The following is a 26,194-nucleotide window of genomic DNA, read 5'->3' on the forward strand; positions in this document are numbered from 1 at the left end:
TCTTAACATGTGAATATGCGGTGCCCAGTGACGAAGCCCCAGCAAAGATCAGAGGCTTTAACACAAACTCCTGTTAAGGTTTTGGCTGTTGCTGGGGTGAAGTGGGGTCTGGATGCAGGAGCCTCTTTATCTCCATTCAGTCAGTTCTTCCTCTGGCTTTCATCTCATCACTCAAAGATGTATGCATGTATTTATTTCGAAGCGACTCTCTCACTCTCTCCATCAGTGGATGGTGCTTGGCGGACACCTATGGTCAGCGATATTTGGGTGCTTGGCGGACACCTATGGTCAGCGATATTTGGGTGCTTTTCACTTGCCACAAGCTTGCGCTGGACCAGAGGCTCCTGCATCCTCCCTGAGGTGCCTGGAGTCCGTCTGCCTCATGTCCCTAAAATAAACAGGCAGAACAGCAGCAAGTGACCTGGGTAACCCCCCAGGCTGCTGCCTCTGAGCAGACGAGCTGTGGATGGGCAGGACTGGGGTTACTGGCCACCCGCTCGGCCGGTGGTTTGTGAGGGCTTTTATGGGACTGACTGTGGGAGCTGGGAAACACGGGATGCTGTTTAGGGCACAAACCCTTCCCCAGGTCAGAGGCTGCCGTCGTCAAAGCAGAGGGTAGTTGTGGTGAGTTTGCACCGAGCGTTAATCAGGCAGGGCTGGGAGTCACGGCAGGGTTAAGGCAAGGGAAGGGGTGGTGAGTTCGTTAGCTCCTGTGGGACAGGGAGAACAAGGTAAAAAGGTAATTTATTGCTTGTGGAGTATGGAGAGGTTTGTGGGGAGAGGAGCTGTAAATTTGTCATAGCCTGTAAAAGCAGTTTCTATCACGAGCATGGTTTTTGTTGTCCGCTGGAGCTATGAATTCCCAGCTTTGCCCTTTGGGTGGGGTTTCTGGGCTTTCATGGCGATCAAGCCTGAGAGGTCAGAGGTGGAGCAAGTGCTTCGTGAGAGACGCAGTGCTGGTGTCCCCGCCGGCATCAAACATGTCTCCCACTGCCATCAGCCCCCCCCCCCCCCGCCCCGGGCTGTGCCTCTTTAGGATACAGCCATATCCCGAGCTCAGGTGTGCAAGGCTTCTCCTGCAGCCGCCAGCCAGGGCTGTACCCTGCGCTGCCCGTCTCAGTGCCCCAGCACCCACATCTTGCCACAGCCAGACAGCACAAGTGTGCCTGCCAAATATTGTCCTGTGGGTTAGAAAAACTCACCAGTAACCGTTTGGATGTAGCATTAAAGGATCACTTTATCTTCGCAAACACAGGGCTCACACAAGTCCTGGGCTGTTTCCAGCCGTTACCCCACTTTTGGGGCGGCCAGCCTGGCCCCACAGACCTGCCCTTGCTGGGAAGGAGCCGGTGGGGCTGGGGACCAGAGCCACTGGGGTGATGCAGGGTCTCGGGGGAATACCCATACCCTTGTTTTCTAGGGACAGATTGAGGTCATTTTGCTGCTCTCTGCCTGGTTGTTTTGGATCGCCACGCTGCCGGTGCATGCAGGATGCTCTTCTCCAGGCAGGAGAAGGCAGGGGCAGATAAACCTGCCTCTGAACAGAGACATTTCCATGGAAGTTGCCTCGAGGTTTGTCATTGTCGCTTACCCTGGGACAGCCACGGAGGCCTGTAATTGTGGGGAGAGGCTGTGGGCGGCTGGATAGGAATCTCAGGACAGGCTGCTGCCCTCCCAGCAGGGAGAGCCTAGCCACCCTGGGAGGGAGAGGAGTAGGACGGGAAGGAGAAGGAAGAAGAGGAGGAGGATAAGGAAGAAGCAGGGGCCCCTGTGCAGCTCTGAGCGTTACAGAGATGGTGAGTGACTGAGTACCAGAACTAGGGGGGTACCGAAGAGATTTGCTGGGAAAAAGCTGAAATCAATTCAGGATAGCTATTTTTTTCACATGGTTCATGAAGACAACGTGGATCTGGCTGTGATGAAGGCCAGAAGGGTAGATGGGCTCAGTGAGCAGCCTGGGGGGCTGCTGGCCTGTGCAGTGCGGAGGCGACTGGTGCCCAGACCCCTGCGTGCAGGAAGATGTGCCGGAGAGGGGACTGTGCTGGAAGGGGGACTGCTCCAGTGGGCATCATGGCAGCTGGCCCCGAGCCATCGTGGCTCCCCGCTCCGAGCAGCGGCTGCTAGGCAGGCTATTGGTTTGGCCCAATACGTTACCCTAGTTTTGAAGGCATCCCCATGCTCACTGATCCGGAGGTGGGCAGGAGCCGGCGGGATGGGGTGAGTGTGAGGACATGGGCAGGAGCCGCAGGGTGGGGACCAGGGAGTAGGTGCGACAAGGAAGGGCTGTGGGCGGCAAGAGGAGGAGTGGCAGAGCCCTGCCCAGCTCTAAAAGCCCAAGCAGCTTTGAGAGATGTGCATTTTGCACGCAGCATGTGTCACCTGCCACCTGAGCGGCCGCTGCATTTCGGCACAGTCCTTCCAATATGCATCAGCTGCCATGGGAGGATGCCCTTTGTGAACGTAAGAGTCGCTTTTTCGCGTGCTTCTCGCCCTGTGCGTGGATGCCGGGCTTAGCTGCCCTCCTGCATGGCAGCCCAGCTTGGCTGAAGTTGGCAGGAGTTTTACTGGAGACCAGGTGGAGTCAGCACATCACCTTCCTCCCTGGTCTCCACATCCGCGGGGGTATGAGGACCGTCACCGCGCTGTCCCTCAAGTGACAGCACACTGCCACAAAGGTCCTTACCGGGTCTGGGGCCTCTGTGGGCACTTACATCACCCCACTGCCCCAAAGGGATTTCTTAAACTTGTTTGATTATGCATTAAAACTGGTCCACAGGTTCCGAGTGATGGAGGAGAAGGGACTGGGGAGGTTTCAAAAGGGGCCAGGCAACAGCGAGGTGTACTGGATCTTGTGCTGGACGGTGGAGGTGAGTTTGATTTCTAGCTCTGCGGCATGGCACCTCGGCATACCTTATTTTGAAGATTTGCAGAAGAGGGATGCTGGAGCTGAGAGGCTCTGCAGAGCCCCGGGTTTGACCTACTGTGAGAAAGCATTATAATTCTATAAAATAAGATGTAGGTATTACATTGTCTGTGTTCTTTGCAAGGAATTACTGAGGCTGTATCATGTCATAGACATATGTTTTGCTCTTAGTTTCCTGAAGCTGGTGTTTCAGATGAATGCAATCTCTGTGGCAGTATGTTTGTTTAGAGCTCTGCTGTGCAGCATTTTTCCAGGTTGATGGAGTGAAATCTCCTCTGCCTGCAGGCAGCAGATGTGTGGCAGTGGTGTGGGGCACCCAGGGGACCCCACGGTGCCCTGGGGTCTGCAGCCTCAGCCCGGGGGCTGAAGGGCTGCGGCACCAGAGGGGCTGCGGCACCAGAGGGGGCTGGGGATGCCTCCCCCTGCATTTGCTGTGCATGGCTGCCACCGTCTTGGGATTTTGTGGCACCTTACGTGGTGTTGTACATAAGTCCTGCCTGGCTCTGAGTCTGGTCCTTGAAAACGCCATTTTCTGGAGGCCCAAAAAGGAGAAAATAAATGAAAAGGCTGTCGCTGTGACAGCTGGGTGTTGGGATTGCTGGGCTCTGCAGCAAGGCATCGGGCTGCTGCCCCATCGCCTGGGCGTGCTGGTCCCCACGCCCCAGGCACGGAGGCGCTGCCCTGTCCCAGCTGTGCATGGGGACTGTGCGAGAGTCGCAGGTATTTGAGCAGTATATCAAATTTCAAAGAAATTTGGAAGAGCATCCAAGCACTGAAGGGTTCATCTGTTTTTGTTTCTTGGTCTCACATCTCTGGGTAAAGCTCATGTGTGCCATTACGTTGAATCCAGAAAGGGGTGGAAGGTGGATGCTCCCTCGTGTGCGCTCTTTTATTCTCTGTGCTGACAGCAGTAATGCCAATAAAACAAATTTTTGTTTTCTGTGTTCATTTGATCTGCTGCAATAACAGCATGTGGAGCTCGTACAGCCTTCCACCTCCTCGGAGTGCTGCGTGAACATGACGTGCGTCTTCTTGCGACCAGTAAATAGCATTTGGGGAGTGAAAAGAAAAACAGAAAGGTTAGTTTGTTATTCTTTGTGATATATGAAAGAGCTGTCAGCTCCATCCTGAAATCATGAATCCCCGGGTATTCCTGGGACAGGGCGAAGGAATGCATCCTGCAGTATTTTTTCACTTGGAACGACCATTTGGCTCTTCTGGGTCTGAAAAGTTTAACTTCGGCTGAGTAACAAATTAATGCCGTCTCTTAGTCACTGTCTGGCTTGAATGGAAACACTTAGCTGACCTGGTTTATCTCTGTATCCATCCCGATGGCTTGGACAGGTCTCTTTGCTGGCTGCTGGCTGCCTTCCAGGGCGCTCGCTTGCAGTGCCGCTCGCCTGCTGCAGCGCCGGCAATGCGCGTGGTGCCGATGGGTGCGGGGGAAGGTCGGACGTGGTGCTGCTGGTACTCGTCGCGGTCTCAGCATATGAATGGAGGTGGTTTCTGGAAGGGTTTTTTTAATTATTATTATTATTTTAATTATTTTTATTAGACTGGCAGAGCTATAGAGAAAATAAGGTATTTCTTCTTCAGGCTTCTGCTTCAGACCAGTGGCAAGGGGGCTCTGTGCCCCAACACTTGTCTGGTTGATCAACAACTGCGGGTTGATCTGATAAAAGATGAGCTCTAGCCCTCGTTCCCATGTCCTCGCCTCCCGCCGTTGGCAGGGGGGTCCACAGGACTGGCGGGAGGCATTTGGAGGTACTGGGGCGCTCCCTGGGTCTCTGCGTGCCTGTTACTTCCAAACTGGAAAAGGAACTTGGAAATATCCCTGCTGAACTTTATATATATCGTTTGTTTAGTTTAGGCGAGGAACTAGCTCGTTGTGTGGTTTCAAATGTGACAGCATGTTCACCAGGGCCCGGGAGCAGGCGGTCAGACCGCAGGATCGCATCCTCCTTCCCCGTGTGCCGCATCGCCTGCGTCTCACCGCAGTGCCTGATCCCACGCCAGCCCCGCGCGCTCTTGGGGCAGAGATGGCTGTAACGGGCTAACAGCATCCAGGTTTCTGATGGTGTGTTGCGTCTACAGAAGTCTGTGAAAAGGGAGGATTTTATCCACCTTGGCTATAATGCAGGGTAAGGGTGAGCCCGGGGCCACCTGTGCATGGGGAAGCTGGCACCTGCGTGGTTGGGTGCTGCACGCCAGCGTCCGCATCCCCCCTGGGCTGGCACCGGGGCATCTCCACGTGCTTCAGGCTAAGAGAACCCTGCCTGGCTCCAGCCCTCATACCCCTATAGAGCTGCCCCTAAACCAACCCCGCTCCCCTGCTACTCAGGAGAGACCGAGCGAGATGGGCTGGAAAGCCAATCAGAAGCAAAGTTAATTTAAAAAACCCCGACGAAGAGCTGTTTTTCTAGTGCCGGCCAAGAAACGTGACACTGAACAAACAGTAGAAAATAAAACAAAAAATAAAATTCACATTGGATCTAGAAACAGCCTTTTAATTTGCAGAATCTACGATGTCTGCATGCAGAAATCTTAATTTCAGATCCGGTCTTTCAATGCAAATGTCACTTTAAATAGATATTCCTGTGTGCATGTTCTGGTGCCTTTTGCCATGTCGTTAATGGATTGCTCGTTCTGCGAGTACATTCTTGTCTCATTTTGTATCCCCATACATTAAATTGATAGTTTGGGGGATTATTGCTCGTTCCAAGATTACATGGGTGGAGTCCCCTTTGTATGGCCATGCTGGTATGTAGTGAATTTGAATTGGCGCAGCAGAAAACTTGAAAATTTGGAACAGATAACTGTCTCCTATCTTTATATGGGAACATCAGAGTTTCTAGCTTTATTCTGGGGTTCTTGCCATTCCAAATATAATTTATTCTTTTATATAACTGTTTTCATATGATACACTCTGAAGAGTGGATAATGGTTTGGGGAGGAATATAACAATTTTTTTTTCCCCTCCAAGGCTGTCTTCCCAATTAATGAGATTGAGAACACGTTCCAAAAATCTATTTTTCCCCTCCGGGCTTTTTCTAATGTACTCTATTTATTCTGTAGTGTGTCTTGCGCTTCCTTTATGGAGTTTGATGCCTAAATATTTAGTGGTGGTCGGCCGGCTGGAGCCCGTGTAAATACTTAGCGTACTGATGCGGTCTCTCGGCAAGCTTGGGCAGCGAGGGCAGGTCTGGCCATCCCGGTCCCTTTTGGCCCAGGCAGGTGGGCTCGGGCATGTGGCAAAGTCCCCCCCCCTCCACGTGTGCTGAGCTCAACCTTGCTGCCGGCTGGGGTTGGCTTTATGGGGGAAGCTGCTTGCTTTTGGGGTGTGGAGGGGTATCCTCATACCCCTTCGCCTTTTTACTGTCCTGTCTGGATGAGAAGTGGGTGGCCTGGAGTGAACCAGTGCCTCTTTCCCTCAGCCTCGGGGTACCAAGGAAAGGATATTCCCAGAGAAGCGTGCAAATCTCAAGGGACTTTTTCTACTTAAAGCCTCACCTGTAACGTACATAGTTAATGTTTTTGTATGTTTTTCTCTGTTTAAACATTTTTTTGTGGTATATACATTTCTTACAAACCCATCCGAGTAAGCAGCCCCAGGCTTTCTGCCCGCCTCTACCCACCGTGGCGGTGGGCGTTGCTTTCTGAAGATGCTCGTTTTCCAGCTTTCTCTGGTGGTGCAGCGGGATGCAAATTCAGCCTAAAACCCCTGACTCTGCTGACGGGCACAGTTCCAGCATGGGCTTCGGTGCCCCGGGGCTGTTCTCCCGACAGCTCTTGGGGCACCTGGGCTCTCCCAGGGCACTTTGTGCTCCCCCTTCCTTCCCCCGGCACTCCTGAACCTATTTTTGTGCCCCGGGGCAGTGCCCAGTGAGGGGGGCTGTCTGGCAGAGCTGCCAGCCACCGCAGGGGTGCAGGCGAGGAGGATGAGACTGAAGAGTGGGGCTGGTGTCCTTGGGGTCCACAGAGGGACAACGGCTGTGTGGCGGCAAGGACCGGAGGAACACAGACGTAAGTGTCTGCTCCCAAAAGCCTGTAGCATATTAATTTCGGAGAGCCTTACAGCTCCAAAATGGGTTGGCTGATATGCTTCAAGCCCTGTTTTTAAAAAAACCGCTTTTGGTTTGAGACTAAACATGAATTTTTAGGCCTAGAGAAGTTATCTTGAGTCGGTGATGGTGGGAAAGGGGTGCTCAGCATGGACCCTTAAGTGTTACCCCGGTGCTGAAGTCTTGCCTGCTCTCTTTAAGCAGCGGTTTTGCTCCATAAAGCGTCTGTATAAATATCACCTTCTCACTCAGTGCCTCTGCTCCCCCTGAGTCACATCTGCTCCCTTTCCTGACCAAAACCGAAGAGCGCATTGTAGCCTCCTGTGCCCCCCAGCCCGCCCAGAGCCATCAGCTTCCCGGGGACGAGCAGTGCAGGAGCGGGTTTCCTGGTGCAACAGGATCGCTGCTGGCTGCCGAGGAGGAGGATGAGGATGAAGAGGCCAGCTGCGAAGAGCATCATTATTTTGCAGTGGGCATGTTGTTCTGCAAGCAGCTCCGCTCTTCCTCTGAGGTCTCAGTTAAGTTAAGAGCATATCGTGGTTGCGTTTGCATCATGCCGTGGTTGACGGGCACGGAGCCGGCTGCCGGCAGCCAGGTTCCCAGGAGTGAGGATTTGTATTTACATAGTTTGACTCAGACGTTGTATAACCTCGGGGAGCCACTTTCTGGGCCAAAAGAATGAGAGACCTGCTCTCCGATGGCGTTTCGAGCTCTGGTTGGATGATGTCCAGTGTAAGGGCTGGGTTTTATTTGGTCCCCTGCTGACAGCCTGGTTCATGTTCCTGCAGGTCTTGCGTGCGCGGTGGTTATTAATAGCTCATCAGTGGGTGGGTGACCGGCCAGGTTGGCCGGATCCCTGCTCCAGCCAGATCCTCTCCCTTTTCCAGGTGTGTTACCAAAGGAGTGATTTGTTGGCAGAGGGCCCTTCCCGAGGGTGCTGTGCTGCAGTGGCCCTGGTCCTGCTCACCAGGGCAAAGGCACTGCTGCCTGCGTGCTGCCTGTGCAGGGGTCTGCGGTGCCCAGGCTCCCCGGTGGGACAGCAAACCTCAGGCAGTTGGGGTGGGGGACCTCGCTGTGGGGACCCTCACGCTGTCGTCCACTTGCATCTGGTGGCTTGTCCCTACTGAGGGGGTGAGGCTGCCGGAGGAGAGCGGGATGTACCCACTCATCTCAATTTTTCAGACTGAGTGGAGGGGTACCCCCCAGACCCAGTACCGGGGACAGGGGGGCAGGTGAAGGCAGAGGGAGAAAACAAGGGAGGTGCAGAGGTCTGTCCAAGGAGAGGTGGACCCGCTGGTCAGAAGGCTGCCGGACTTTGGATGCGACCAGCCATGCTCAGCCTGCTCCAGAGGGGCAGGGTGAAGGCTGGCTGGGGTGGTGGGTGGTGAGCCTGCTCCCTGCCAAGGTGCTCCTGGGGGGGTCAAGGCCCTTGGACACCACCTGAAGTTCTCTCCTGGAGACCCTCATCCTTGTGGTGCCCACCAGTGGATGCCTCAGGGGAATGGTCTTTCCCAGCTCGAGCTGCAGCCCTGGGTCCTCCGCACCCCAGGAGGCTGCAGTTGATTGAGTGGAGCATGCTACGGGGAGGGTGCCCGCTCGTTTGCTCCCCGCACTATAATTAGCCGGGTTGGCGGGCAGACCTGCTGTCAGGCTGCTTGACACCCAGCCAGGCTGCGGGGCTGGCAATGCAGCATGTAAAGTACATGCTGGAGGACAGGGTGTAATTAACTGCAGGCCCTTGGAGCTGAGAGCTGACTACTCGGCTTCTAGCCTTTTTTCTTGCCTTTTTTTTTTTTTCTTTCAGTGATGAAATATATAACTTCACCTATAAACCAGTATAAACATGTATGAGCTGGTATGCCCAAAGATTAAAAAAAAACAAAAATGTTTGAAAATACCAGGCAGTGCATGAATGCAACATTAAGATCAGGCAGCTGACACCCCCTTAAATGAGGCAAAATAAAAAAACCCAGGTTCTAGCGGCAACACGAACTCAGCCGTGCTGCACCCCCTGCGTGTGCCGTGCTCAGGGCTTAACACTATAAATAGCAGCATATTCAGCTACACATCTCGGCCCTGATTCTGCAAACACTTAAGCCCAAGCACAGCTCCTTCTCGATGTGCTTAAAGTTGCAGTAATAGTTTGCAGGCTGTAATCAGGAAAGAAATAAAAATAAGGTAGAAAATAGCGCATGCGCAGCACGGTGTTGGTACCGGCTATCAATGAATATACAGCCTGGGTGTGTGCCGCTCCTCCCTTGCAGCTCCTGTGCCCTTATCTACCTAATTAAGGATTTGATTAATAAAAACATGGAGAGAAGGTGCCTACGCCTGTGTGTGCGTGTTACCCTGGATGTTGTTGTTGAGCTGGCGGAGTTTATAAGCTCTGGTGGTTTTGCCAGCAATTTGACAAGTTCTTTCATCCAGAGAAGCTCTGATGAGCAGCAAGTGCACGGCTCGGTTTGTGCCAGCCCTCAGCACGGCTCAGGGAGGTCCTTCCAGAAAGAGAAACTTTTTAATAAAGAGGCTGTGCGTGCATGCATGTATATATATGCATAAATTAATTTTTACAGGCATGTAGCAGTACAGTAGAAGTGGAGGAAAAAAGTTTCCTGGATGAGCTCTCGGTAAAGAAATGCTTTGAAGTTCGGGTCTGCCTTCGCGTGGTGTGAGCTGCAAGGGGTTTGCGGGTGAGCAGCCCCTGTTGGCGCGGGGAGCGTGGCCTGGGAAGAGGCTTGGCTGGGGAAAGCAGGGACGGGAGAATGCTGGGGGAGATGCTGAGAGGGGGTGGGAAGGCAAGAGAAGGCGTGGTGGCAGGGGAATGAAAGACGAGTGCAAATGGACTTGTTGATTGGGGGGTGTTGGCAGATGCTCATTAACAGACTCGCTTTTCCTCCCTGGTAGGAAGGCAGGCTCGGGGACGGAGCCTGTCCTTGTTACCCCAGCTGATGAGGAACCCAAAGTTGGTTGTGAGGGTTCGTGCTGCAGCCAACCCAGTTGTGTGTGTTTAGTTGCCGAGTGGAAGGAGACTGAGGGAGGAGGGGGGTCACCGGGCGCTGCTGGGCGGCAGGGCTGGCGGGTGCTGGGGCTGCGCCGGCACAGCTTGTGGCACTGGGGCTTGGCTCTGTTCCTCCTTGGTCCGACACGCACACGTGCACAGATCTTTGCTCCTCTGTGCAACGCACCTGCAAGGGTGCACTCCAAGGAGGAGGAGGAAGCAGAATTTCATGATGTTGGGGAGTTTGGCACTGCTCAGGCTTGGCCTGGCCCTCATGAATACAACCTGTTGGCAGGGCCAGGGTGAGCTGCTGAGACATGCTCTGGAGCGAGGGACCAGTAATGGGGCTGCTCTCCAGGAGAACCCATCCTATTACTTTCCTGGGGGTCAGATATAGGTTGGGTGAAAGATGAAGCCTGTTTTCCAAAGAACCAGGTTTCTGTTTGCATTTCAGCCCTTAGGAGGGGAGACCTTGGTGTTTTCCTGGGTCCCAGACATGGGGGTGGATGAGCAACCAGAGAAGAGCATTCGGCCTCTGGTAAGATGAGATGCTGGAGCATGGGTGTCCACCTGCTCACAAGAGGCTGTCCTGGCGTGGCGAGGTGGTGGGTTCAGGTTGGCGTCCGAGCACGACTGTAGTGTCAGGATGCGCCGGCCAGGGGAGCCGGTGAAACACAGGACCCCTTCCTGGGTGGGTCCGTGGCACCTCCGGTGGGGAGAGCTGCTTGGAGGACACCACGAGCTCCTCTGGCTTCCAGGTGTGGGTTGAACTGCTCTGCTGGGGGGTGACTGCAGGACTTCGTTTCTGTTCCCTGGATTGCCTCGGAGTACCTCGCGTACATAGCCATGTTTCCCTTCTCCTTCCACCCAAATGGTCCAAAAGCACTTTTCTCTACTTTTTGGCGTGTTTTTCACCTTCCGTCGGACTCAAAGCCCAACGTGGATGCGCGTCAATGCCCCGTGTGCGTGCACAGGGTCAGTGCTGTTTGCAGGCGAGTGTGATAGCTGGTTCAGACTCCCGCTCCAGAGCTGGGCTGGGATGAGCTAGCCGCTGAAGAATGAACATGTTAGAGCCATTGGCATCCTCCCCTGGCTGGGTCAGGTCTGCGGGGAATCGCCCGCCCCCTCCTCGGAGCCTTTGTAGTTGAGGGAGGAGGAGACAGGATCACAACAGCGAGAGGCTGGGGCTGGCACATGCAGAAACACTGGTGGCTCACGCAACCCCCCATCGTCCACCAGTGCTTCGGCTCTGCCGAAATGCCATCCCCCGAGAGGACCAAGGCCCTTTTCTGATTTCCAACGGCATGTGTCTTCTTCCCTCCCTCGAGCCTGCCCCTTCCATCTCTCCATCTGGGCAGGCAGTGCTGCTGCCCCAGCCTGACCTGCCACCAGATTTTGTTCTGCATTGTGACCCACCCTTTCTTAATCACCCCTGTTCTCCGTTCCTTAATCACCCCTGTGCTCCGGCACGCAGGCAAGGATCTGCTCTCCAGCAAGGCTTGCCTTTGGAGGTGCAAAGCTGCGCCCGGCCGGGTGGCCTGGAGCTCCCTCCCGGGTGTGAGCTGGTTTGCAGCACTGCCACATCGAAGGCAGGAGTTATCACCATGATTTTCAGCTGAGCAATCTGGTTCATCCAGACTGAAATTCAGGTTTTAGGATTGAGGGTTCATCTGGCCTCAAATTTGGGTTTTTGGGAGACTCAGGGCTGTATTAGCCTGGGGCCCTGGCAGTGCCGGGGCAGGGCTGTTTCGAGGGGGTATAGTGCTGGGGGCAGGTCGCGATGGCAAGTGGGATGGGTGCCGAAGCCCATGGAGGGGAGCTGGTGTCCGCAGGGGAGGAGGCAGCGCTCCCACAGCCCTTTGGTTTCTTGGCCAAGCCCGTGCCAGAGGCCATGGGCTGGAGGGACATGGGGGTGCATGGTGTGCCAAGCCCCAGGATGCTCTGGGTGGGTCCACCCTTGCTTGGAGGGATGCTGCTAGCTGGGGCAGGGGGGCGATATCTCCTTCCTCCTCCTTCCAAACAACCCGCTCGCATCCCAGGCTCTGAATTTTATTCCCCTTCCGACTGTCAGGCATCAACTCCCAATTACTCATAAATGCAGCATGTTGCAGATACGCGGAGCTTGATGAACGGCTGTGCCTGAAAGCACGAACCGCCAGGATCCACGGGCGAGAAGCCGGGATGGGGGGGTACAGACTGTGCAGACTCAGCCCGCTCACCCTGTCCTGCCCTGGGGGCCAAGCGCCTGCTGCCCATGCCCACATCCCCCTGGAATCTGCCCAGCCCGGCTCGAGGACCCGGCTCAGGGATGCTGCGGCCGGTGGGGCAGGTGCGGAGGTCCCAGCAGGTGACCAGGCGTGGATGGCAGGTTTGCAGCCTAGACCGCTATTGGCGTTGGCCCACAAGTTTGTTTTGCAGAATCCTCTTCTAGCGTGGAAAAATAACTCATCCCTCGGTTTTTATCTCTTTTGTTTGTGTGGGCATTGATTACGCTGAGAGTTACTGAGCCAGATTTTATTGGAATGACTTAGAAAGCTGCCACCTGCAAGCAGCCGCTTGTCTTTGGGGATTATTTTGGTGTAGTTTCTAAATAATTGCATGAGGCTTCTTCAGCCTTGCTAATAACTTTGTTCTCCAAGGGACACTGCCCAGAAAAAGATGAGCTGAGATTACACTTGGCAACATTTAGGAGAGGAAAAAGCACAACAGGATTGATGTCTGCTGGCGTGAATAAATAAATAATACAATACCTCTGCCTTAGCCCCTGCATGAGCATCCTTGTTTCCAACCCCGTGTCTGTTATCTCCCCAGCTTGGCTGAATTTCAGAATTCAGAGTGGTCCTTTAAACTGATCTCATCTTTTCTGTCTACAGCATGTTGTACTACTTCTTATCAGGGACCAGCAAGGCTGGCTCTGGAGATGAGCTGTCCTAGGGAAGCCTGCCTGGTAGCTTATATAGGTTGTGTAACTTGGGCTTGTTAAATGTATGATTTAATAACTTGCAAAATAGTTTACTTAGCGCCTGAAATGTGAAATTAAGAGAATAATTTCATGTTGGCCCAGATTCTCATAGGTTTGCAAAGGCTTTGCAAAAATCGTGGGTCATGTTTTAAATAAAGAGATAAGCCCACCAATGTCTTTGACGTTTCATACAAAATCCCGTGTTTAAAAGGTGCTTGTTTTGCAGTGCCGAATGGAGCCGGGTCATTGTGTGTATGGCCGTGTGATCGCCCTGCCCTGGCGAGGAGGGTTGGGAAGGGCAGCGGTGGGAACGCCACCGGGAAGACGAGAAGAGCCGGGTGCCTGGGCTGCGCTCAGGTCACTGGTTTTGATGCCACTGGGCAAGACTTAGCGATGGCCCAGATGCAGCTGGGTGTTGCTTTACTAGTTTGGGAGGCTGCATTTTTACACCCCTGCAAAGGTGCTTTTTGAGAACCTGGGCACGGGTCCTTATGGTGATTCCTTTATGGCAAATAAAACTACTCTGGCCTCTCAGTTTGTCTTGTTTTAGTGTAAAAGCACCAGGAAAGTTGGTGTCCTGTTGCCTTCCCTTTTCCCTCGTAGCATTTCTAAGGTGTTTCCTATGACGTTGCACTTTCAACATTGATGTTGCACTTTTCTGCAAGAGCAGAAGGGCTCTGAGAATCGCACAGAGAGGTCCTTTAATCAAAACTAGGGCAGTGCAAGCCTGGCTCGGGTATTCTTATATGGGGAGGGGCAGAGGATAGTGGTGGTAATGACCTTGAGACAACACTTTCTTAATCATGTTGGCAGGCAATCCCTGCTTCTTGGCAGGCTGCATCCTGGCACCCAGGAGCTGTGGGCTTGGCATCAGCGTCCCCTTCTGCTGCTGTCTCTGCTCGGGTGGTTGTTTCCTCTGCAGAGCAAAGAGATTAAAGACGGTGCCTGGCCGCATCCAAAAGGGCAGGCGCTCAGAAGGCACGCACTGGGGGGGGAGCGAGGCACTGGGGGCACTGCCAGGCTCTGGGACATCATCCTGGTCTCCCACCCTCCTCTCCTGGCCCTGCCGGCAGCAGGAGCATGAACGCCAGAGGGATGGAGGGTGTAGCCTGGCAGCTTTTTGGTAGCTGCCTTGCCCAGCACCACGTGCCAGGGTGGCGGGGGCTGCTCCTGCCCCTCCAGATGCCCCCATGCTGCTGGTCCCCGCGGTCGCTCGCCTCTGTGTCTCGGGAGGAAAGGGTGGAGATGGGCACAAGCCTCACTTGAAGTATTTGTTTTAAAAATACACGCCGATGAAAATGACTCTCTCCATTATTTCATTAAGGGATTTAAAATGTGCTTCCTAAACCCTGAGTCATCAATGAAGTGAGCAAGCGAGAAGCAGCGCAGCGGGTCCCGCTGGAGGGTGACTCATGCTGCGGGGGGGCTTGGGGCTTGCAGGGGACTCTTTGAACTGGGGGATGCTCCACTCCCTTCCTCCCTCCAGGGATGGCCAGGGTCTCCCCAGCATCCTGAGCAGCAGCAGGAGGTCTCTGGGAGCCTCTGGGGCTCCCAGATTTATTTTGGGAGCTGAGCCATTACACCACAGCCGTGCCTCTCTGGAGACCCCAGCTATGCTTTGATGCACAGGAGCCACCAACAGAGAACTCTTCTGGAAGCCCGTAGATCAACCAACAACAGTGCGTGAATGTAGGCTGGCATTTGATTTTTTTATTGTATAGCTGCATAGATAAAAGCCTCCAGATCCCATATCAGTTCAGGAGGAATTGATCTTTCCTCCCAGAAGGCAGGGGAAAATGCCAGGTCACCTTTTGCTCATTTTTGGGAGCTCTCTGCCTGTTTCTGTCCCCAGGCACAGGCAGGAGAAGAAAAGCTGGTCCCAGCTCCCTGTAAGGCCAGAACTGTCCCCTCTGCGCCAGTCTCAATGGTTTATCTAGTCGGCTTTTTCAAAGCCCTTAGAAACGCGGCTCTATCCCTCCCACTGGAGTTGGTTCAAACTCTGTTCAATCTCAGTGCCAGGACATTTTTCCTAAGATCCAGGCTGCATGTTCCCTTTACCCCGCTCTGCTTCCTTACGGCCCGTCCTTCCCTTAATCACTTTTCCATAACCTTCCTCTGTGGATGCTGGCTGAGACCGCGGTACTCGGTGCAGTGGGACAGAGGTGATGGCTGGTGGCACTGTCACAGCCTACGCTGCTGCCTCAGGGGAGATGCTTCGGCTGCTGCCGCTTCAGGCACCGCGCTACAGCAGGCAGCACCCACGCTCGGTGCGGCCCGCAGCCTCCCATCACCGATTCCCTAAGTGCTTTCTAATTAATACCTTTAAGCCGTCAGTGAAGGCCAGTTCCCCTGCTTGGGAGGATCTTTCCAGGTGCTGCTCTGAGCTCTGTCCATGCCCTTGGCAAAATGCCTTGGGCATTTTATTTTTACTACAGCTGCATCTTGTAGTGAACTGCTGCACAAAGTCAGGCCAGCCCCAAGGTGCCCTGTGGTCTCTTAGGGCATCGCTGCCTTCTCGCCTCCTTCCTCCTGCTGATGGCTCTGTGCTGCTTTACTTGTAGTTTTCAAAGCGGAGTGTCATTTGGTTTATCCTCTACCTGGTTTATTAACCTCCTCGGTGGACAGTCCCTGTCCATGGCTCCTGCTGTGACACCACGTGTGCCTGCACTCACTTCTCCTTCCACTTTTTCATGAGGATCTTGCTTAGAGGTGGTCAAAAACATGTCCTTGCCTTGGGTCTTGCTGCTGGCCCCGACCACCTTCTCCTGCCCAGGCATCACCTCTGCCATCCACTAGCAAGCTCTTCTCCATTTGCTGATGATTCTTGTGGCCAAGTGCTTTCCAGCTGCTCTCCGGGAGCCCTCTGGATCCACGGCCACTTTGCTTTTGTGCATGCTTGGGAGAAAGAAATGCAACGTCGTGGGATGGACCTGTGTAACTTCATCTGACTGCTGGGCATGGTTCCTTTCTCTTCTGGGAAGAGAGTAAGGAGGCAAAGGGCTGTGCAGGGGCAATATGGGGAAACTGAGGCATGAAGAGGGAAGAAATGGCTCAAGGCCAGACCTTGGGGTGGTGGTAGAGCCAGGAGCTGATCCACAGCTCCTGGCCTTGCTCCAGGCCTGATTCCTGGGACACGTTGCTGGAATTCTGCTTTTCCTCCCCATTTGCTATTTTCTTAATAAGCTTTAAAATCAGCTATTTTGGCTAATCATTGCTGTGATCACTCCCCATTTTATTGTTTGGGGTTTTTTTCCTCTCTGCAAAGTTAGTGCCTCATTGTTTTATTCCAGATATCTAAAACCTTCTCAGTTTTCCATGACTCTTAAAAAATAATTGCTTGATAAGCTCAAGGTAACCCCTTCTCTTAGCATGCTCGTGTAGCTCATCCTGCCAGCGGCTTGTGGACTGCATGGGCTTGTGAGCCGTGGAGCGCGCGGAGGGGCGGGCAGGCTGCCATGCCCGTGGTGCTGCTCACCTGCAGTCATGGCATGGCGCCGGCACAGAGCATGCGGCTTCGCTAAAGCTTCTCCACCTCCTTTGTCTGTAAGAGCTGAACTTGCAAGGTGATCTTTTCTTCTTCCCCAAGTTTCCATGTGGTTTTCCCTTGTTAGGGGTTGATTTCAGAGACCTGCACCTCCATCGTAGCAAGAGATGAGGGGAGGTTAACGCCCATGATACCCATGACTGTGTGAAGGGGCTACTGCAGATTTTGCCATCTCCTGTGCTGGGAATATTGGTGATAGTGATAGTCCCCCCAGCATTTAGAAAGGTAGAAGAGTGTCAGCATTGTTTCCTGCTGTTCTCAGTGCTCTAGAAAGGGCAGGTACTGTCTGGAGCTGGCAAAGGACTTCTGGGGTTGATGAGAGCTTTTTCCCATCGACCTCAGCTGCAGCAGAGGTCTGACTGCGCGGGATACAGGTTTTCCATGTGTCATTTCAGTGGTGTTGAGAAAGCTGTTTGCGAGTGGTTTCTCCTTAAATATCAACAGTTCTCCATGATCCCTGCTAGCACAGATATCAGATGGAACTGAATTTGTCATGGCTCGTCACCCTCGTTGCAGTCAATCCATAGTTTGGGAACTGGCACCCTGGGCTTTAGGTGTCAGGTTTAAAGAAGTAAGGAAATATCTCATGGGAATGCTGTGCCCGAGGGAGTGGAGTTGTTCCCGGACGTGCTGTAGGCTTGGAGGACATGTCCCGTTGCCCAGGGCATTTGCTTTGTGCAGTTACTGCTGTGCTCTTTTCTCTGCTGCTTCAGGAATGCACAGGGTGGTTGAGGAGATCACCCAGTCCAACACCCTGCTCAAGGCAGGGTCACCTACACCTGGTTGTCCTGGACACCCAGGACCATGTCCAGTTGGGTTTTGAATGTGTCCAAGGCTGGAGACTCCAACAGCTCTCTGGGCAGCCTGTGCAAGCATTTGACCACCCCATTCTGGTGTCTGGCCGTCAATCCCGTGGGGCTTTGCTGTAGCTTCTGTCATGTCAAAGGAGGGGAAGCAGAGGGAGAGCCAAAGGGTGCCGCTGTCTCTGCCTGGTGGGGATTGCTCAGAGCCCATCAAGCTTTTGCACACTGGCACGGCATTTGGCACGTGGGCAGGTGAGATCTTCCCACCCCAAAGGGCTGCTCCTTGTGCACTCCAAGCTCTACCCCAAGATGGAGCTCAGGTGTGTCCCCTGGCCCCATGGGCACCTGAGACGTGCAAGAGTGTGGCACGCATCCAGCTCCGCATACCCAGTGCTGCGGGTTTGGTTGCAGCCCCCCTGCACCACTGTCCGACCAACACCTCTGCTCTGGGGAGAAGGTCAGCCCGTCTTGCTGGCTTGGCCAGAGCTCCCTTTTGGGAGGATGTTTTGGTGACAGTGGATCCCTGCCTGCTTAAAAGCTGGGGCCCTCCTCTCTCCACTTGCTTTTCAGTCCCAGGGTGGGAGCACCCAGCGGCTTTGGCCAGCAAGGGGAGCGCTGGCAGAGAGTGCCGGGAGAGCTCCTGCGCCCCTGATTAGCATTCGGCCCCGCTGCTTTGGTGTTCGCAGTCGCCATTGCCTGGCAACCACGGAGCAAAACTACAACAGCAGCCCCAGAGCCCGAGTCTGCTTCCCGCGAGCGTGCATGCATGCTGGCACACGCCTGCTGCCTGTGCGGGGACAGGGACGGGGTGGGTGGCGGGGCCACCCCATGCTGCTGCCCACCATCCCCCATCCCGGCAAGGCACAAAGGTGAGGACCGTCCCCGAGAGGAGGAGGAGGAGGAGGAGGAGGAGGAGGAGAGGGCTCCAGCGGTGCGACGGCTTTGCTGACACCCAGGTTTGGTGGGTCTGTCTGTCTGTCTGCCCCGGCACCACCCGCCGTGAGCATCCCGCTATGTCTGGCACAGCCTGCCCCTCTGCGTCCTTTGGGTGGTGGGGGCTCTTCCGCACTCAGCAAGCACGTGCCATGAACTGGGGCCTCGGAGGGGGACAGCCTCCGCTGCGTGTGCCTCCAGGACAAGGCACTCTGGGGGGAGAGACTTGGGTGTATGTAGGTGTATACGGCCCCATCGGACAGCAGGGCAAGGCACAGCGGTGCATGTGTGCTCTCTGTGCATGTCACGCACGTGCCCTGCCTTGCACCCAAAGCGGGGTCTGCAGGATGCCTGTCGCTCCTGGGCTCCCTGCAGGGAGGCTCAGCCTGGCTGGGGTCTCCCAGGGGACCCTGGCGCTCCGGCAGCCCAGGTTGGGATGCTGTCAGACTTTTACTAGACCGTGCTGTCAGTGCAGTTGGTGGCACTCAGGAAAATGCTGATGCATGGGAACCTGAGTGTGCATCGGGCTGTCTCTGCTTCCCAGGCTTGCACATGCTGGGGGTCTGATGTAATTTTTCTCAGCAGAAGAATTTTGTGGTCCTGTCCCCGGGGAGTGACTGTGGGCCTTGGGCTCAGTCCCCTGCCCTGCCTGAGACGCACTGCAGGCGATGGTGGCTCGGTCTTGCTGCCAGCCCTGCACCTCATCCTCTTTGCAGCTGGGTAGGCTTGAGAGGACATGAGTCCCCTCCTGACACAAGGTGCCATGCTTCTGCAAGTGATGGGAGACACAGACATGCCTGAATACATTGGGTTCAAACCTAACGCATCCCCACACCTCTGCTTTGACTCTATTTTTACATCCTTGGCTGCTGTGGGCTCTACTTACAGCGCATTTGGTGGCTGGAGGTCTTGAGCTGCCTGCCCTGTTCAGCCAGCCCACACATACCCACCAGGCAGCAAAAATCATAGACACATGCCTTTTCCTGCTCATTGCACATCTTCATCAATGATACTTGCTTGGCAAAGGGTTAAAGAAATACATCTGTCTTTTGTGTCTTGCAGAGCCTGGGGTCAGCGGACAAGAAGGACTTTTACCAGCCAAAGTAAGTGCCAGTAGCCGTGGTGAGTAATTGCATGGAAATTCCCGGTTGGTCCATGTTACCGAGCAGCTCTGTGGCTTGCTAAGATTAGACATTTGAATGTACAAGAATAGCTGCTGTGAGGATAACGGTGGAAGGGCTGTCAATCATTTTGGTGTCAGGGCATATGCAAATCATTAAATCAGGTCAGAGGGAATCAGGACAGCTTGACTGAGCCTGAGAGACAGAGCTGGGACCTGGCGGCCGGGGAGCGGGGGATGCAGGGGTGACCTTTCCCACCTCTGGCTCCCTCTGCTCTGGGTTTACACAGATGAGCTGCTTTGGAGAATTGAAGGGTTTCGTTCTGTGTTGCAATGGGCTGATCTTGAAGCACGTCTTCCACAGCCTGTGCTTTGACGTTGATGCCTGTCGTCTTCCATCCGTTGTGTTTTGTAAAGCACGGTGAGAGGAAAGGAAGGGGCTCTCTGGAGCCATCATATTCATCAACACGAACAAAGGATCTGCAGATCACCCCACTAACACAAGCAGTTGGTTACTTCGCGCGTGCCCTTGGCCATGGCTCTGAGCTGGCTGCGACAGTCCATAAGCGAGGGAGCGAGAGCGGAGCACTTAGAGCTGTCAACCTCTGAGACCCGTATTAAAGTGCAAGCAGAGCTTGCACTCGCAGGCCAGTTATGTTGTTGTACCCAGCATTTGCAGAGCCTTGCCGCAGCATGGCACCTTTGAGGCAAGAAGGTTGTCTCTTTGCTGGAAGGATGTGTCTGATACCATCATTATTTGGAGAAGGTCAAACTCTATTAAAAGCCATGCTGAGAGGTTTGGTTCTGGCCTGACCTCTAAGCAGCTGTGCATCGTGCTGCTGAGCATGTTGCATGTGGGACCTTGTGTTGCTCCTGCTCTGTTTCTTCTGAAAAGAACGCCATAGGTGGTTCTGAAGTTGTGGAAGAGTGCTCTGATGTGCAGGACTGTCAGAGGAGCATGGTTTTGGAGGATTCAGAAGGAATTGGGTTGAGAAAACCTTTTCTCCTCCAAAACTCACTGTACTTCTGCTCTTGCTCTTTCTTTGCTGCTTTCCAAAACGTTCCTGCAGAGCTGCTTCCCAGCAATGCCCGAGCACGCAGTGAGCACTGAGGCAGCATCTTCCCTCGCTGTTCGGTCCAAGTTACTCTTAGCATCAGAGGAGGCACATCCGGGGCGCACCGGGGATGGCAGGCTGTGTCACGGAGTGCCTTAGGGAGCTGCCTGCTTGCTGTCTGTGATGAGGAGCGCAAGTGTCGGGGGGGGGGGGGGGTGTTCTTCAGTTATCTGCTGGTTCCTCTTCCTTTATGCCACCAAAAGTTTTTAAAACTCAGCGCTAGTCTCCTAGGTCCGCAGTGAAAAGTCTGTTTTCAGAGAGCTCTTCTGTCCACTCACCCCAAGGCAGTGCTGATCATCAGCTTTCCAAGACTGTTGGCAGCTAAAGACTTCTGAAAATAAAGCCAGAGCCATTTCCCAGGCCGTTTAATCCCACATGGCTTTCTGGGAGATCAGAGCAATATCCCAGGAGGTTATGGAGTCATCATGGATGCAATGACAAAATGAACACACATTTGGCAAAGACTTATAACGGTGCTTTTGTGATCTCTACTAACAGTCATCCAAGATTTCGGTGCTTCTTATTGTAGCGCTGTTGTGTGCTTCTGTAGCGTGTGTTTTGACAAGCAGGCTTAAAAAAGATTGGAGCATCTCTGGTGTCCCTATTCCAGCTGAAGCTTTTGTGAGGCTTTAAGGAAGAGATTTGGAGGAAATATGTAAAGAGCTCTTACTCCTTGGTTTTCCTGTGGCGTGGTTTTGGTGGTAGGTAGCAACAATTACAGAGCTATTTTTATAGCTCATCTTATCAGAGAAATGAGGGATGTTTCTCTACCTTAAGAGGGGGAACACGGGCTTCCCATCTCACTGAAGTTGCAGAGCTGTTGGGTCAGTGGTGGATGCTGGTGCAGAAGGTCTCATAGATACAGGGTGCCTTATCGGTGCTGACTTGTTCCTCTGTGCCATGAGGCTACGGGACCACCATGGTTTGGCCAAGTGGCTTGTGATATCAGCCGTGACTTGGCTAATCATAATATTATGACTTCGGTTTATGCCCATCCTATTTACATTCCTCAGTGGCTGTTTTGGGGTTGCGACCGGTAGAGTTTGTGGCCGTGATGTTGCCTGGTACCACTGCCCCCGTCCGATTTGGCTTTTTGATCCACCATCTGCTGCTGGCACTGTTGCTGTTGCAGGCAGACCTGCTCCTGCTGCTGCAGCCCATCTGCAAGGCTGGGCCAGGCACCTTACGGAGGCTCTCAGCCTCTGGCAAGACTGGACCTGGTCTTCCTCAGCAGAGAAAGATCCCCAGCAGCTGCCGGAGGTCTGGTGGACCTGCCGAGGGCCTGGGAGAGCTCAGCACTTCTGCAGCAGCTCTGCAGACGTGTTCCCCGAGCCCTGGGCAAGGTGGCGGCAAGCAGCCAGAGCATGGGAAGCAGCTGGTTCCCAGAGCTAAGCCAAGCCGTGGTGGTTCATGAACACATCTGTGTGGCGAGGCTGGTGATCTGAGAGAAGTCTGGCAGTGGATGGCTGGCCCTCCAGCCCCCACATGCCAGAGCAAACTTGACTATGCCTCTGCTTTTCCTTTTCTGTGCTTCAGAGGCAGCAGTTCACCCTGCCGACCAAACCCCGTGCACTGCGGGAGCGGGGTCAGAGCACCCCTGCTCTTGGGTTGGTGGTTTTGGGCTCTCACAGCAGATGTAGGTTGTAGAAAAAGAAGATGCAGACACCAGAAATCTGAGCAGTGGGTTTTGGTCGGCAGGCATTCACCGCTTGTCCTGGGAGTGAATCTTGCTCTGTTCCTGCCATGCTCAGAAGGTTTCTCTGCTCAGGTGTCCTCCTCTTCCCTGGACACCAGGTACTGCATCAACTGGGTTTCCTTGTGTCATCCTGAGTGACACCTTTCCTTCCTTTGTTGCCTCTTCCCTTCAGAAATGGGAATGCTGTCGTTATGTTCCCTCACCCCATAGTTATCATTGGTCTTTATCAGTCAGCAGTAGGGTGTTTCCTAAGTGCCTGGAACAGTCCAGTGCTCATCAAGGGTATGGAGAGCTGTCTACCTTCACCCACCAGCCTTTGATGGCCTTTACACTAGGCTCTTCCCATCTGCCCAGTTCATACAAGAGGTTTTAAGGTACAGATCTCCTACTGGGTTGCCTCAAATGTAGTGTGGCAATCACCCAGAAAAGCGTAGTGAAGGTGGACCTCCACTGCGGGAAGTCAGAGGTGCCCAGGATGGAGCCACCAGGGCTGAAATAATGTTGCTGCCCACTCTGGGGGAGGCACTTTTACTTCCAAGGGTTTCAGTGAGGGTGCTTATGGATGTTCCTGCAGTAGTTGGCCCATGTCAGGGGCTGTGATTCCTGGCTTTTTGTGTGTCTGGGAGGTTACGTTCCCTCTTTCCACGTTAAATGCAAGGATGCTGCTTGGGTCAAGAAGGCTGAAATGTTAATCTTAAAAAAAATGGCATCACCTGAGAACTGGATGGGCTAGAGACCACCTTAGGAAGAACAGGCATGCAAAGAGCTCCCGTAGCTGAAATTCCTGAGAGAGGAGCCTAGCGTATGGGGAATGGCCAGGAGTCCAGCAGTGAGCCAGCATCTGCACGGGTTTCTCCACCTACGCTGGCTGCTCCAGCCATCCCGTGCAAACAGTACAGATGCCTTCCTCACGCTGTGTTTCCAAAGCAGGTTGTTCAGATGTCAGAACGATATATCCTGACCTAATAATTCCCATCTGATGCAGTTTGGGCACGTACCTTCCCCATCACAACCCTGCCTGCAGCCCGACTCCGTCTGGGGTCTGACCGGTGTTCGTAGGGACCAGGGAAGAAACACCTCCTGGGCTGAATCCAGCCCCTGAGCTGCTCACTCCTTTGTCACCTCGATTTTGGAAGCTGCTAATACAGCTGCAATGTTGTTAGTATATCTGGGCTTCCAGAGGTCCTTCCAAATTTCTGACAGAGGGCCCTTGACTCCTTTGTCAAGGCAGTTTCCTGAGCAAGGACCTGCTGGCTGAAGACCCAGGGACACCATGCTGAGAGACAGGAATAGGCTCTCCTGGGACAGGCGCTTTTGCTTAGTAACTCTCCTGGAAGGGCTGGTTGGAAGCGTCTTGACAGGAAGTGAGAAAGGCTGGTGTGTTTGCTGATTCCCGGTGGCATATATTTGCTCTTCACTGTCACGTACCAACTGGAACTCAGTTTCTTCAAACTAAGAAAGAAATTTTGGTAGTAATAACAATCATAAAACCCCTAGCAAATGTAGACTGAAATACTTGGGTTTAATTAAAGCGTCACTGATTTGCTGCAAGAGCTACTTGCGCTCCTTCCCCATGCTGTCTCCTCTGCTGAGAGCAATGCTCATCTGTCAAGAGAGTCATCACTCGGGAGCAGTTAATATTTGCCAGGCACTTTGAGATGTCAGGAGAGACACTGCTGTAGCAACACAAAATGCTCTCCATTGATCCGCTCGTTCAGTCCCTTGGGACAGTGTGGCCATGCTGAAGAGACCTGATGTCTCAGAGCCCACGTCTTGCTCCAGCAGAATCCCACAGCCCTTTTATACAGGCACCTCGTGGCTCTGTCTCCATTTCAGATTAAAGACTGCCACCCGCCTTCCGTGCTTAAGCCTCAGACGTGTAAACACACAAGGAACCTTTGAAACCACCTTACATAAAGCAGCAGCTCATGTTTGTTTTGCCTTGCAGTCTTCATTACCCAAGATGTCTCTGCAGCTAATTCGTTGTCACCCTGCTCTTAAGGCAGAGCATTTAATCTCTTAGACAAAAACCTTCCTGTGCCAGCACTTAGGTGACAGTGTGTGTTTCGTTGCTGAATCATTATCTTGTAAAACTGTGGTGTTTTTAAGGATCTAGAAATCAGTATTTACATCTTGGAAGCATTAAGGGCCATCATAATAAGCTAGATATGTTCCTAAGCTGAGTGTTCATTTCATTACCTCCTTAACTCAGACATTATTGTTACAGTAATGATAATAATAACACGCATATATGCTACATTTGACTTCTTTTGCGGTGGCTGAGAGTCATTCAGCTGGGATGCTCTTCAGGTAGCTCAGGTTCACCTGCAAAGTGCCAAGCAGTGGGAGGAGGATGCACAGAGAAAGGGGGGATAAGAGACGGTGCAGATGACGCAAGGGAAGCGGTGGGGTAGGGGAAGCAATGCCGAGCCCACCTCTCTGTACTGAAGCCATGGGATACTCAACGCTGCAAGAAACTGCCCCCAAACCACCTTCACAGGGTTGGAGAATGCTTCTCCCAGCTACAGTCGTAGGAAAGGATGAAGTGCCATCACCAGCATCTCTGGTGGCAGTGGGATGGCAGAGCGGTGGGGGGTGGAAGAGAGGTGTTGGGGTCTGTGGGGTGGGTGCCCCTCAGATGGGTGCAGGTTGGCAGCTGAAGGGGAGCGGAGCCCTTCCCTGAAGGGACCATGAGCATGGGCTCCTAGCTTCCAACCCCAAATCCTGGCTAAGCCAGTTTTCTGAAGAGTCAGAGAGTTAACTCCTCCACACGCAACGTAATTAAGTAAAGAAGATTACGATGCTGGTCAGGGTATCCTAGCAGCAGGGTCCAAGCCACTGAAACTTTATAGCAAGCTTAAAAAATATTTCCCCTGGGGTTTGGCCATTGGATTCAGAGCCTGAGTTCCAGGCAGGTGGAGGGGCTTTAAGCGTCTCTGAGTGCTGGGAAAGGAAAGGAATCCTGGAAAGGTACTTTGGAGAAATGTCGTGGTTCAACAAATGCCAGTCTGGGGATAGAGAGCAGAGCTGGCCCAGAGCTGACGGGAAGCGGAGGGTTAGCAGAAACGGGTATGAGTGGTGGGAGGTAGCTCATGGTGTGGCAGAGAGTTGTTGCCTTGGGTGTTTGCAACAGGTGAAGGAGACCGGCTGGTACTGCAGCCTCTGAACAGTTCTGCAGCTTTCCTTCTGGCCTTCAGAAGATCTCTCCTGCCCTGTGGTGTGCTGATCTTTTAAGCTATGGTGGCTCTGTCTTTCCCAGTAATGCCCTGAGCCCAGAAAGGCTTCTGGAGACTTGGCTGCTCTGGGGAGGGGGGTTCTGCCCTGGGAGGGCTGGTGCTACTCCTTGCCTTGTTTGGAGGGCGATGGGTGCTGTGGTGTGCCAGGCTGGGGCTGTGCAGTGCCTCCAGCCCTGGCAGCTCACCGAGAGGTGCAAGTGTGCCACTTCAGGGCCTTGCGATGGGGCAGGAGATAATCTACATCTCCAGCCTCTTGGGAATGGTTTTGTCCCCCCAAGAACATTTGCTGTGCTGCTGGGAGCGCCGGCTCTGGCTCCTCTTAACTCTGTGGCTGCGGAGGGAACGGCACACAGCCTTGACAGGGAGCGTTGCTGACAGAGGTCGGCTGGAAGCTCAAAGATCAAGGAAGCAATAGCTGATTCGCCCTGTGGCGTCTGGGCTATCTGCCCAGGCTAATATCACTATTTGCTTTTGAAGCTGGGAAAGATGGTGCTGATCTGTGCCCAGCGAAGCGAGCGGGGCCCCGTGCTAAGGGTCCTGCTGTCCTGCTGCTGCCCCCCTCTCCAGGCAGCCCAGGAGAACAGCACCGGGTTATGTGCCTGATGGGTCCTGCTGAAGATCACCTTTTTTGTAAAGTATGAATGAATACAACTCTTACTCATTTTCTTTTTCATTGCTTGTTGTGTGGGAGTGCTCACTCTGGGCCCCTATGCCTGATGGGGCTGGAGGACTGTCGGGGGTGCTCTACACCCAGATTTATGAGGACAGAGATGCCCTGGATGGCACCAGGACCCTCGATACCC

General features: G+C 53.7%; 1 protein-coding gene across 7 annotated transcripts in view; it reads left to right on the top strand.

The window, feature by feature from the left end:
- The window catches only part of LOC143166536 (ankyrin repeat and fibronectin type-III domain-containing protein 1-like), a 269,972-nt gene that overhangs the window by 173,648 nt on the left and 70,130 nt on the right, over window positions 1-26,194 (top strand). For 6 of the 7 annotated variants that reach the window (XM_076350966.1, XM_076350965.1, XM_076350968.1 and 3 more), the window contains one exon: window positions 19,287-19,327. In XM_076350966.1, coding sequence (XP_076207081.1) covers window positions 19,287-19,327 — 41 coding nt within the window. Of the gene's footprint in view, window positions 1-18,231; window positions 18,253-19,286; window positions 19,328-26,194 lie in introns of those variants that run through there. The other variant, XM_076350971.1, reaches the window with a different exon arrangement.

This window comes from Aptenodytes patagonicus, chromosome 13, assembly GCF_965638725.1.
Source record: "Aptenodytes patagonicus chromosome 13, bAptPat1.pri.cur, whole genome shotgun sequence".
Classification (NCBI taxonomy): Eukaryota; Metazoa; Chordata; class Aves; order Sphenisciformes; family Spheniscidae; genus Aptenodytes; species Aptenodytes patagonicus.